At 46.9% G+C, this 14518-nt stretch overlaps 1 protein-coding gene across 1 annotated transcript in view; it reads right to left on the bottom strand.

The window, feature by feature from the left end:
• LOC122366188 (monocarboxylate transporter 2-like) overlaps window positions 1-9117 on the bottom strand; it is a 90184-nt gene extending 81067 nt beyond the window's left edge. The window contains exon 1 of the mRNA XM_043338145.1: window positions 7451-9117. Coding sequence (XP_043194080.1) covers window positions 7451-8105 — 655 coding nt within the window. The 5' untranslated portion in view covers window positions 8106-9117. The remainder of the gene's footprint in view (window positions 1-7450) is intronic.
• Between the last annotated feature and the right edge of the window lie 5401 nt (window positions 9118-14518).

Raw genomic sequence — 14518 nt, 5'->3', positions numbered from 1 at the left:
GAGCCGTTAAACATTGATAATACCCTGTATGCTGAAGTGTGGGTGGCCTGAGGTCGACCATGCCTAGTAAAGAACTGTTGTTTGTGTAAACACCATGCAGAGGCGTTTTGAAATAAATTTTAGTGATGTAATGTATCATTCTTTGAACTGAATTGCTGATGGCGGATGAAAGCGGAAGTGCTGCATGTTGTATCAGAAATGCTCTGTTGCGCTTTTAAGCTTATGTTAGATTTTATAGATGGTTTAGTTTTCCTGCAGATTTCATCTTAAAGCTGTCAATAGTGTTTTACCTTTGTTTCCTGGGAGCAGATCCAGCTACTAACATGAGCATGGGACTGGGCCTTTGTACCACAATCGCTGCGCTTCGTTAGGCCATGCTGTGCATTTTTTAAACCTTTAGAGTACTTTGTGATCATTGACACACATATTGCAATTTGCACCTGACAAACAGCAGCAAAATCACACCCCATCCTTACCTCTGTGCAGTGTCACCCAACAGACAACAGGGCTTCAAAACAGGCAGGTTCCGCATTCAAGTCGCTTCTTGCAACTATGTGACTAATGTTAGGACAATAGACGTGCTGTACAGTAGGTCTACTAAAAAAGTCCCCCGCTCCAGAGGCGGCCGGCCGGCCGAACCCCCGGATTCCAGCCCCGACTCTATTGCGCAGGCCGCGGCAGCGACACGGGTCAGGTCGCGGCGCCCGGCGAGTGGGTCAGTTGGCGCCGGCCGGCCGTGGAGTGAGGACGCCGTGTGTGGGGCGCAGAGATGCCGCAGTGCAGAGGAGGGGAAGATAATGACTCTGCACGATGCCGGAAATGATGCCTTTGTGATCTAAATTAAACACCTGCAGTGCATATCCTCCCTTGCCCCATTCCTATTTTATCATAATCCTTCAATAATCTGTAATGGCCATTCAGCGCAAGCAAGCAAACAAACCAACCCGTTTAGCGGCGACATCATCTCGGATAAAAAAGCGACAGTGATGATTAGAACAGACTTAGCGCGAGGGCAAATCGAGGGGTATAACTATATGTATCACATACCGAGTATTTTATTCCCATAGATGGGAATAAAATACTCTGTATGTGATTCGCTAGATCTAGCGAATTAAGATTGGGGATCCTGTCCAACAAGTCAGCGGCCGTTCTAGACACAGAATAATGCTTTGTTTTCGGTCACATCATTATCTGCAATAATTCGAAGCGAGGTTTAACCCTCGCCGGCCGAGAAGAAGGGGTGGATGCCACCACCATGCATTTTTTTGCGGTAGCTCAAAGCACACTGATGATAGAAGGCTGACATTTCACATGCCTTATATTTCATTCAAGCCGGATCACTTGACATCAACCACGTTTTCAGGTCAGGTCACTGAACTATGACGTCTTAGGTAAACCCCTGCACGGTTGTCGGTTATAAAATGATGCAATCCGCAATGCACTTAGTGTCGTATAAGCATAATGGGGAATTATGGAAACTGTTAATTTGGCGTCGGAAATGATCTGAAACTATACCTCAAGCACATGAAATCGTGACTTCATACATTCTTGGCAAGGTCTAATGCTTCACTTTTGCATTGTTCACCTGACGTCACTAGGGTCATAGGAGTGTTTCGTCAATAACTCCCGATCAAAATGAGCTAGCCAGTCGGGACAGCCATCAATGGACTTTGCAAGACTTGCCGAATCAAATGTTATGCAACATGTCCTCCTTTCAACAGCTTCGTGACCTGCGTTGCCCTGACATGACATTGACCTGAGGTAAACATCCTAAATTGCTTCACGTAAACAAAAAAAGCATATAAATCGACGCGTCTGAGAACAGAAAACACGATTGTATCGAAATGACGATAATGCGTTTGAAGTTATTTACCAAGAACCGATCAAATGCCTTGGGGCCCTCGACCTGCTCTAAGAGGTCACTGATATTTTAAAATGGGGTGCCAGTCACTGCGTCACGTAACGACGCAAGCGCTCTTTTTTCCGCGAGGCTCTAGCAGCTAGCTCAATTATAGGAGCTAAACGGGGAATCGCTTTTTTCTCACTCACTATTTGGCCGGGATAGTGTTTGCAATTATTGTAAAAATCTAGCATTTTAAGATTTTCAAATGGCCCATTTTTCCCGCCCAAGTCTTTCAATTCAAGGTCATAACTCATAACATCAGGTTATGTCAAGTGACCTTACCTCAAGGAAAGTTCATGTGCTCATCATATCTAAATATACCGACTAACCGATCGCTTCAGAACTTTCAGCGATTTTAATGGGCAACAGTATATGTATTTGAAACGTTTACTTTGCAAGTTTGACATTGTTGACAGAAAGGCCGGGTCAATTTTGAGATCGCTCAACCGCTCAAGTCAATGGGAGAAAATTGAACTGCGCTTTTTTGGACGGAACGCATAATAAACACTCTGAAAACATGTGGTGCTTAATTAGATACAATACTGAATGATAAAATTGTTTGTTTTGTTGATGCCATCTTTTTCGGTCTGAAAAGGCCCTTGCAGAGTTATGACATAGCTATGCTGTGGTGTAGTAATTGGGTTGTGCGAGCCAGCGACAGTAATCTGCGGAAGCGAGACTGTTCCCGTGGGACGATTGCCCTGTCGGGACGGTCCAGCCGTCTCCCAAACGGTCACCCGAAGAGGATTATGTGTCCTGGAATGGATCCGACATCAACTACAGGTTGGCTGGTTGGGGTGACCTCCAGTCCAGAGAGGGAAGCAATTTCCGAAGACTAGGGGCGATGCGGATTGGTTTTTCCTGAGGATAGCTAGGACGGAAGGAATCTAGCACCCTTGAACCTTCCTTATACTGAATGTATCTCAGGCTGTTAAATCTCCTAAGCGTTTTTTTCGCGACATCGTCAAGGTGTCATTAACAAAAATATGAAATTCGGGAGGATAAATTAAATATAGAAATTGTGGCCAACAGAACATTATCAGTTGCGTTCGACATACTCGCAAGCATGTTCACACACCCAGCTTACATATGAGCCATGTAATAATTATTTTTGATAGACATGCTTAAGTTATGAAATCATCTGAAGTGTTTGCGAAGTTCCACGATACGGATCTAATATCCTGCTATGCATTATGACCATTTCTGGTCAGGTCATGTCTTTGAACATAGGCCAAATTTTTCAAATGACCTTTAAAGATCAACTTTTGATTCATTCGAAGCGTTTTGATAAGAGGAACACGAGGCTGGTAAAATTAATTTCATGCAAGTTTTAAGCTAAAAACTTTTAAATGTTTGTGGAAAAGCAATTAGTTTTCCCATAATACCGATGGTGGTTGTTGTTGTTATTTACATGCTAAGCCGTTGACCCTAATTAAATCTGACAATATTATTCAGATTTCAGACATAGCGGTAAACGAGCTGATTATTGTGTTAGGTTAGGCTCTTTCGGTCGATTTCAGAGTGGGAAGGATGATAGGAATTAGGGGGAGACAGGGGGCCTGGGCGGGAGTCCTGGACCTCATGCTCCGCTGGGGCCGAGCCCATCCCGTGGGTTGGATTGCCCTGACACATGGATGGATAGCCCTGGGCGGTGTTTCACGGCCCCGCGCTGCAGCACGCTGCGCTGCGCTGCTGCATTGTTGCGGCGGTTGATATGAATTCGGCTCCACGCTAGCGTTGCGAGCCATAGGCGCGGGAGCCGGGGGGGGGCAGTGGGGGCAGCTTGCCCCCCCCCCCAACTCTGGGGCCGTGGGGGCGGTGCCCCCACAGCTTTGAAACGGAATACCACACTTTTTTGCAAAGGTTTTCTTTTTTATTGAAAAAGCCGAGGGATGAAAAATAAGTGGCCTAAAACCGGTGAGAAAACTAGATTTGGGGGACCCTAGGTTGATCTCTATTATGGTGTGCCCCCAGTCGGAAAGTAGTTCCCGCGCCCCTGTTGCGAGCTTCCGAGTCTGTTGATGTTTCCATGGAAATTGGAAACCCAATGCACCGGAGCGCGCAACGCACCCTGTCTATGCAAAATTTTACCATCGATGACCTCTAGTGACATGACCTCTGGTTATGATCCGATCCAAAATTGGCTGAAGTACTTTTTTCTTCTTTTTGCTACTTTTGACGCTACTTCGAATATCACTTACCTAAATGCCCAAGGCTGAGTTATAAGAATGATGCTCAATCCCCATTTCCCCTCCAACAGGGCGTGAGAGAGTCTAGGCATTCCTGTGGGGCACGGGCTAACAATGACTATCTCATAATCATTGTGGCCATGAACATCTACTGCCATTCCTTAACACCGGTTTCGCTGCGCTGAGCGGTGGCCGTCCCGTTTGTTGGATTCTACAGCTGGCTGGTGGAAAGCGTTACCGGCCGCCCGTCCACCGCCCGCGGGCCGGACCGAGCGGTCCCGCTGACCCTACCTGACCTGAGCCCGGCGCGATATGGGACAGGCAGACGGGGGTTCGGCTCAGCGAAGGCAGCGCCCACTGGTGCTGGGGACTTTTTTAATAGACCTACTGTACAGAGAAGGTGTGTTCTGTGTAGCTCTTGAAAAATGAAGTCATGCCTAAAATTCAGTTTAGGATATTACAATTACAAATAACTTGGATAAAAGTTGCAAAACATGAACTCTGACTGGTCAGTTGAAATGTCTTTAGTCAGTGAACCACGCCTGGGCTGGAGGTGGTCAGTTCCCTGGCTTGCGCGACCTCGGGCAGGAGCTGTGGGACTTGTACATGGACAAATTGAATAGATGCTAGCCTAGATCATGTCGTGGCTGCAGTCCAAGACATGTTCACTAGTTGCCGTTGCTGCCGCCGCCTGCTGCTGCCCTGCGTGCCGGCTGGCAGCTCACTGCTGGACTGTTTGCGCGCCAGGCATCCTACTGGACGAGTGGGGTAGGTCGCAGATCTTTGAGAGTGAAACGTTTGGTCTAAATGTAGCTGAAACTCTTACAAATAATCTAATAAAAAGGCAAAATTTCAGATGACTCCATTGGTGTCTCAGTGGTGTCAATCAGAACTTGATCAGAACTGTTATCATGCTGAATGCTGAAACTGAGAATAGGGCTGAGCTGGTGGGCTAGAATTTAATATGCATGCTTACAAGGTCCCCAGTTAAAGGTAGTGTGCCAGCTTTCTTGGACCATATGGAGTTAATGACCCGGATAAGGAGAACCGGATTTTTAGAACTTATCCATACCTTCAAAACTTATGGAAACGTCTTAAATTCTTCAAATTTTGAGTACCCCAGTGCGAAATTCGCCCCGACGGGTTGTCGGTCGTACCCCAACCACATTTCACACCACTATGAACAATAAATGCACATACTAGAATCGCTATTACCGATAGGCTCATCCAATCAAGTTTCGATAAACCCGTTCATCATCATCTCCTGCGGTTTCGAACACGCCTGTTAGGTGGCTTCTGATGCTCGTCGAGGTCGGAATTTCCAAATACGCGTGGTGCGTCGGGCCGCGCGCTCTGACTTCGGCCAAGAAAAATGCGTCAGCTGATCATTGTCATTTCTGCCACTTGCGTGTGGTGTAATGGGGTCATAACTTAAGAGACGGCTGTTTCATATCAATTATTTTACATAAAATCATATTTCAAACCACAAATTAATGTTCGACAGCCAAATTTAAGAAACAATACCAATACAGGCTTACAGTTTAAGGCTCGACATTGTGTTGTCTACGATTAGACAGCTGATAACTCATTCCCGTACGTCGTATGGTCGTAACACTATAATGACCTTTGCTTATTGTCACAAGTGCGCCGCATTCGCGATTGTTGCCCGACGCCTGTTTGCAGGTGAGCCCACTACAGTTGTTATACATATCTAAAAACCGAAAAACTTTTAGGCGAAAAAGGCACTATTCCAGGCCCATTTTTGATTTTTTTGCGATATTAGGTAAAAACAGAAGCTTCTTATCCTAGGAAAAATAAAACGGGAAATCTTTCAAAGGTGGCACACTACCTTTAATCCACAAATTTGTCAGACTTGCCTGTAGGCAAATTTATGCAGATGAAATGTTTCTGGCAGATAGCCCTGAGGCAAAATGCTATTCAAGCTTGTTCCGCAGCTCGTTGCGTTCCACATGAGCCACTAAATCAGAGTCACACAATTCTGCCAAATGTGCTGAAAGGCCACGATTTTTCCAATAGGTAGGTATATTTATTATTTTTCACAGACACAACAAAAATACAAATGCAGGTCACTACAATTCATTCTGATTCAATTACAATTGCTGGAATGTGTTTTGCAGACTTATTATACTGAATCTTGAACAGAATATATTTAATTACTTTGGTCATGGGCCCAGGCCAGTACTGCAGAGTATGGCTCGCAGGTCGCCAAGGAGCACAGGCCCAACTCCCAAGTTCAAAATTGACACAAACCCTTCACACAGAGCCCGAAAATTCACACCAAAGGGGGCTGAGAGAACACAAAAAATGCACCAAACCCCAAAATGGCCAGTCAAAATCTGCACTGACCTCAAATCCCCACAATGCTACACATTGACATCTGCACCACAGCAAGCCAAATTCGCACCCCGCTACACTAAATCTGCACCACACTAAACCAAATCCGCACCGCACCGCACCACACCTAAATCCGCACCAGGCAAAGGAGTCCACACTGACAAAATCTAGACAAAATTGCCATACTTTGCAGTCTGGCTCATGGCTATATCCATTGTGATTCTTAGGTCTGATTATTGAAGTTGAGCTCACTTCCATCATCCATCATCCATGTGCCCAAGACATTGTGGGCAGCATCGATAATCTAAACATCAAATATCTTGCTTTTGCTTATTTAGGAGCATTCTATAATCTTTTAAAAATGATAAATAAGGCCTTGTTGATATTCTTTAAAGTTTGCGACCTTCTTGACAAAGTTCAAGCTTCAATTTTCCAATTTTCCTGATATTTGATTTCATGCGCAATGTTTGTACTATTCGCGGCAGAAGCGTAACAAAACTTTGTGCCACCGATTTGGCAGCTAGGAAAAAAACTTTGCCCGATAAAAAAACAATCATATGACGTAATCGATCCAAAAGCTTTAAATTGGAATTTTTAAACAATTAGCCAACTATGGGCCGAATGTTTGCCAATTTCGTGTAAAGGGGCCCCTAATATATGTCTTGCAACACAAGAACAGTATATCAAAGCAATTTTTTGAAGGTGGGACAGTCCCTTTAAAAGGGACAAATCATGACACCATACAAAATGTCCCAGATTTATCTATCACGTGCATTGCCTTTTTTGCACGCGATTTTTCGATTTAGGGACCACCATTGACATTTACTTTTTAACAGTTAAAAAAAATCACCCTGTATACGATATCAATAGTGAGTCGAAAACCTTGATATCAGTAAAATCAGAAGATAAGATAATAGTTAATGGCCCAGGACGGAGCATCACTGATAATCACACCCTACGACACCTTTCCCTCTCACAGCCGATTAGCTGCACCAGCACTTACCCAGCTCCTGCGGCGGGATCTGCTGAAAGTCATCCCGGACGAGCAGCAGCATCAGTCCGACGCCGGCGTGCAGGCCGACCAGGGTGAGCTGCACGAGTAGCGCGCACGTGGCCACCACCCAGCCCCAGCCGGCCTCCGGGTAGTAGTGTAGATAGATGGTCGGAAAACGACGCGCGTTCTCACCAGTAGCGCCCGGACGCTGGCTGCTCAGGTGGCTCACGTGGCTAGCGTGACTGTTCTCCTCACTGAGGATGCCGGGAGAGAAGAGGCTCGGCAGCCGCGGTAGGCGCACGGGAGCGCTGCCCTGACGCGCCAGGCAGCTCGGACGCTGCTGAGAGGAGGTGGTATCTCGCGCGGAAGGTGCGGAGGGTCCTCGGGCGGGCCGTGGTGATACTGGCGGTCTCGGCACAGATGTGGCATTGTTTACACCGACATCGTTCTGCACAGGTTCACAGTTGTTGACATTGTTGACCAAGGGTTCTCCAGTGAGTGATGCCAGAGGAAACTGAAGAACGCCGTTTGGTGCTGCTTCTGGCACTACTGATGGGATAGGGTCCGCCCCATAACACGTGCACACCTCCAGTTCTGGCTCGGAAGTTTCCTGTTGCACCAGCGGCCATGAGAGGGTGCGACGCACCGCCGTTTGTGGCCACATGGTGGTGCAACTACACCAACACCACCACAGGCACCAGCACCAGCTCGCTGATCACACCACCAGACCCGGCACTACCACCACTGATCTCCTCTCACTCCAGCCGCCGTCCAGCCGTCCAGACCGACGGATAACAAGCGACGCCGCCGGATTATGAAGCACTTATATTCAGCTATCGCGGCGCCACAGTTGTCCGTTATAGTCATACGAACGCGGCCCGGAATCAGAGGGTCATTAGGCGGCCGAGGGTCGTCTGGGGAGGGGCGGGGCCAGTCGGAGAGAGGCGGGTCGGTGGGGAGGAGGGGCGAGTGGACGCCGGTCGTCAGAAACGACACCGTCACAGTAAGCAGAAGTGGCAGTGGTGATGAGATGGAATCATGCAAAGGTGTGGGGTGGAAGTGCTACGATTGATGCGATTGAAAAGGGAAGGATGATGAAGAATGGAAAAGAAGAGCCCACACTGCGGTAAATCTCTTGAATCAGAAGCGTGGTTTAGGCTGTCGGTTCTCAGGCTGCTTATAAAGTTCGACTTGGAAGTCGGTAGGTGCACACCCCATTGCGGCGATAGTAGTTTGCGTCACGATAAACAGGATTCCGGTTCTCAACAGAGATATGACGAGATGCAACTAGCCAAAGACGGAAAAGTCGCTCACCGAAGAAAGCGCAGTATACGGAGAATTCTGCTCCTTACAATACGATGGACGTTTTGTTTTCCAGTCATTAGCCAATGCTGATGTGCTGATACGCACTTCTGTTGGTTTTCAGCCAATGAAATATCACCGATGAATATCTACTCCACATCCTTCCAACAACAATCCGGCTCTCGGTTCTGATTCATCAACATTAGCTCAAGCTGGTTGTGAGTTGCACACCGTCACGAAGGTCTAGCTTCACCACGCCACGTGACCTTCCTACATCACTCAGTCACGTCTATGTGATGTCTACATCACCTCAGGTCACCTCACACACCACAGACACCACAGAGCCTGTCCTCCCGCCCGATACCACCTCCGTCTACCACTGTCACCGGACCCCACAACGCCGATCCTTGGCCGCCACCGCCACCTCCCCCGGCCGACTGACACCGCCTGGGGCACTGTCCGCCGCCGGCGCTGCCCCGCCCCTCCCCACCGCTTCGCCACCCCATCCCCCTCCCCCGCGGTGCATGGCAGGTGGGCCGTGAGCGGTAAACTAGAGAGTTGTCTCTGGTGGAGGGACGATCAGATTAACCGCAAACCCAGGCGTTATACTATGAATGCTCTGATTTCTGAAAATATTTTAAAATCGCGACATTATTTGGTCCAAAGATTACAATAAACCCATTCCGAACCTATCGGTTTTTCAGATAAATACAACTACAAGGACGGGAGGGGGAGGGGTGCGGGACCATATTCTCCTTTTCACCCCTAGCTAAGCTAGAGCCTTGCGGTAAAAACGAGCGTGTGCGCCGTTACGAGATGCAGTGACTGGTACCCGATTTTAAGGTCTCAGGTTAACGGGTGACCTTTGACGTCAGGTCAAACTTGGTCACCAAGCTGGTCGAAAGTCATATCGTATATCATTCGCATAAATCAAGCACGCGATTCAGAATCAAGCCGGCTGCCGCAATGTCTCGTTGCACTCACGCTAAGGAATATTTGCGCCAGGGCACTAAAGAGAACATTACGAAGACGATGACCCCCAGTGGAAGCGTCCCTTAGTGCATGGTACTGTGAGCGGAATAATAATGCCTCGACATTGGGAACGCCAGGGCCCAAAGGCTTCCATCAGAGCGGAGTGGCGGGCATTACGTAGCAGTCATAACACTGTCTTCACTGCGGTCGCTTGCTACTTTTCCAAGCGAGCTATGTCCACAAAACTCAAAAGACAGAGTGAACAGCCATACAGCATACTGAGGAGACACTACTGCTCGTCAGAGGGAGGCCTTGTCCGCTGCCGGCACAAGCGGACTAAAAATACCGGCTGAAGAAGGGGCAAGGAAAGCGCGCGCCTACGTATTCGTTCACTTATACGTACTTGCATGGTCGGTGCCAAACAGCTGCGAGTCCAGCTGTATTCCCAAGTGCTCCATCTGATGTTTTCTATTGCAGAGTTTGCTTACATAATCGACAGCGAGGTATTTGCGTGAGAAGCTTTGAACAAAAAAGCTGTAACTTGTTGTCATGCTATGCGAACTGCGAAGTGCAGAAGTCTACCTTTCACTTCATGACAAACGTTACAATGCTCAATATTCTTTGTTAAATCATTTGTGTTGCCAGAGATCATTCGAATACTCATCTGTGTTTGCAACAACTGGGATATGATGAACGAACAGCATGGGACCAAGACTAACGTCATTAACCGCGCTGGAAACCACTTTGGAAAAAACGAACTTTAGTTGCCTTGTTGATACACAAGAGTAATGACTAATGAAAGGTATTTTCGCACGCGGAACTCTGATAAAAGTTTTCTCATTTCTTACCTGGGAATGAAAGCTATTAGAGAGAGGGTGAAAAAACTGAAGTCTTCGTCCCATGAGCATTGGACTCGTAATTAACGCCAGATTCTGCACAGCACTGAATCGATAGACGATATATCGATAATGTTGGAATCCTGATCCGAACCAAACCGCGCCCTGTTTGCCACTACTTTCGTTTTCTGCTGCACTGTTACACGCAATAATGCATTGGATGATTTCTGATGCAGCCGAAGTACCCATTCGTGCCGCTTTACATTCTGCAAATACACACTCATCGTCCTATCGTGGTATTTATAGTGCCCCAAAATAGTCACAAAATCGTTACCCTAAGTCGTGCCTACCTACTTGTGTGTGCGAAGTTGTGCAAAGCACCTACAATATACTTCAGTACCGACGAACTAGTACGACAACGAGTAATAAATTGGGCCACGAATTGTGCATTGAACCAGCGCTGTGCACACTCGACCCAGTAGCACAGCATTGATCGGCAACGGAAGACTGATATTGTCACCTCACTCACCCACTCACTCACTCACTCACTCACTCACTCACTGCTCTGTGTCACCCCTTGACATCGTTATATTCAATTTTTCTTTTTTTTTGTAACATCAAAAGAGGCAAAAGCTGTCAAAGTGATAAATCTGTTACATTCCGTTGGCGAACTTGCTTGTAGTTACATTAAAGCTGAAAGTGGATATCCTATAGTATGTAGAAACAGATGCCACTCGCCAGTGCCTACCTTCCCACAAAGCACTGAACAAGTCATTTTTAAATTATGAATGATACCGTTTAAAACTGTTTTCCACATTTTTTGTTTTCAAATCTAAAGGTGTATATTCTTTTACCTCCACAAAGACCTTTGCGACCAAGTGGTCAGTGTGGAGGGAGCCGGCGGGGCGCTGTGACCGCCGCGCCAGGGAGCGGCACCGGCGCGGTGGAACGGCCCCGACCTCCTCCGTGTGTATGGGATGGGTGTATGTGTCCTTAAGTGCGTGTACGTGCGTGTAAATCGCGTATGCTGAAAATGTGATGTTTTTGCCTGATGAGTCATAAAAAATATATTTGAATTGAATTATTTGCTTATATGCCTGCTTTGTCATATTATCAGAGAGTATCATCGATTAAAACACTGAAATAAATCTAAAGTGACCATTCTACCAAGTTCAGCTTCTCAGAAGAAGGGTACAGCGTGGGTAGGTGCCTCTATAACGGCCCAATGGGCATTTTCCGTAAAAAGCCGAAAGGACATGCTGGTTGGCTTGGGGAATTAGAAAAGAGTGTAAGGTTATATCACAGATAGCATTTGATAATTACTCTTTAGTTTCAGGACACTTCGATTATTTATAAGCGTATTGCAAGGCTCGATATTGATTAACCCTCGCCCGCACATGGGGGGGGGGGTGGTTGCCACCCCCCCAGGCAGTCTTTCTGCTCTGCACTCAACATTTTTAGAGCTAGAAGGCTGATTTTTCGTATAGCTGCTCGTCTATCCTTTCTTGATGTCCACTAAAAATTTCAAGTTTCTGTGATTTTTGGTTTCGGAGATATGGCCTTGTTTTTCAGGTCATGTCATGACCCAAATGGCCAATTCTCAACATCTTGCGTTTGCCATGGGCCTTGTGAGCTTTTGACACCCTGATTTCGGCCTTTTTTGCCAGTCTTACCTCCCACCTATCATGGAACATGTTGTTCGACGATGTACAGGGGTCAAGGTCAGGGTCAAGGTCAACCTAGGTCATCTAAGATAATTGCGTTTTAGGCAAGCTGAATTTACTTTTTGTGAAGTTTTTTGACTGCATTTTTGGTAAAAGCTTCTCAGATCATGATTTCATGTGATATGGACCCAAAAACAATCGGTGCGCACATCAGTATACACACAGACACACACAGACATACAAACACATATAATTGACCTTGACCTTACTTGACCTGAAATGACCTCAGCAGCAAAATTCTGGTCGGATAGTGTGACAAAGAGGTTCTAGCTGGCTTGGCACCAGAAAACAGCATCGTCATCGGTATTTGATAAGCAGCGCACTTGATATCCAACGGTGACCCAAAACAGCAACATTTTTTAGTTTGACCTGACCTGGAAGGTCAATGACTGACCTGGGAAGGTAAAATTGGGTATCATTGGATTCGTCTCTTCCCAAAGAATCTTTTTGGTCTTTACTGCTAAGCTCTATCTCCAACAGGAACGAAATGGCGCGGGGGGGGGGTGGCAACCACCCCCCCCCCCATGTGCGTTCTAGGATGGGAAAATGGCATGTGCGGGCGAGGGTTAAGTACACACCATACTTTCTAAATGTTCACAATTAGCGAAGTTCGATCAGCCCAGTCACATTATTTCCAAACGAAGGAATGAAGGCTGATTAAACGTCCGACGCTTGGATGATTTAAACGAAAGATTTCATGATTTCAAAGCACAGCCTTCCCGTGGCTTCCATAATGACCCTATTAAATGGCGAATCAAAGCAGCTATTGTCCAATATTCGCATGAACACGGAGTACAATTGCATTGTTCGTCGCATGGGATGAATAGTACGGGCATGAAGATTGATATACGAGCACTAAGCACTGAAACCACGAAATTGGGTCAGTTCAGCACAATATCAACGGAGCATATCATGATGAGATGTCAGACGCATGAGGCGTTAGAGGGCTTCAGAGCTAAGTTACGTATTTACTCATATTACCAGTAAAACCCTTATCTATATATGGCCTTGAGTAAAACGCCTTTTGGGCGAATAACGAGCGAGCGAGATAGTGAGACCTGCACGTGCGGAAGGGCGAGAGGGTACCTCCAACGGGCTTGTGCAAAGCACCCTTCTAACCGGTCGCTAGCGGTGTGCCAAATTTGAGCGCAATCGGCCCGGCCGTTCCTGAGATCTGGAAGCGGCATTATGCACGTGCGCATAAGCGTAGGAACCATGGGTGCAAGGGTGCAGCTGCACCCACAATATTTCTCCAGTGGGTGCAGACAATGTATTCTGCACCCACAATAATCTGAACCAAAAAACCCTTTTCTCATCAACACTACTTCCCATGCAGCACGGCGAATTCAGGATATGTTGCCCACTATCCATCTTTCGAAGCATTTGCTATTGTGACTGTCTTCAAAACTTACATTTGTGCTGAAGAAAAAAAGGAAATGGAGCATGTGATTGAACACATACCGAACCGATGACCCACTGTCAAAATTCTTAGCCCGATATCTTCGAAAATGTCTAAGTTGGCCGCTCTTACTTTTTGCTGTAGTCAATATTGACATTAACCCTCGCATGTGTGCGGCGTTTTCCAGCTTCTAATGTGTAGGGGGAGGGGGGGGGGCGGTTGGACCCCCTGCCGTTCGGCCCCTGATCAAGCTAGAGCTTCGCTGAAAAAACAAGGGTGTTGCCCGTGACGAGAGGAAGCCGATGATGCCCCATTTTAAGGTCCTAGGTCATTGGTTGACCTTCCAGGTCAGGTCAATGTTCCAAAAGTCGGAAAATCGGGACCTGCTAGAACTGCGTTAAGTGAAGCTGTTATCCGGTTTTTCGGGGTGCTGATCACGAATATCTTGTTAGTTTTGATCACAGATGATTTCTTCATGCATTTAGGCCAGATCGGATCAGGTCAGGTCAGGTCAACCATTAGGCGTCCTAGCGGCTATCCATAGTAGGTGTCAACTACCACTGACGGCGTCGTAGTATGTTACGAAGGCACTAACACTAATTCGTTAACGTTCAAATGGATGCTAAATTCGAAATCAGCCCGAAAAACTACCCTAGAAACATGTAAAACTCGAAAAGTGAGCCGAGGTCATCAAAGGTCAATGACCTGACCTGACCTTCAGGTGACCTTCACACCCACCGTGATGCATGGGACGAGCATCATTTCACATGTTTGGACGTCTACAATCACAAAAAGACTGGAAACGCGCGGATAGAATGTGAGCTGACATACGCCAAATCGCGAT

Source organism: Amphibalanus amphitrite, unplaced genomic scaffold (assembly GCF_019059575.1).
Source record: "Amphibalanus amphitrite isolate SeventyFive unplaced genomic scaffold, NRLGWU_Aamphi_draft 000790F_arrow, whole genome shotgun sequence".
Taxonomy (NCBI): Eukaryota; Metazoa; Arthropoda; class Thecostraca; order Balanomorpha; family Balanidae; genus Amphibalanus; species Amphibalanus amphitrite.
The sequence above is the reverse complement of the archived record's forward strand: the minus strand, read 5'-3'. Positions and strand labels throughout refer to the sequence as shown.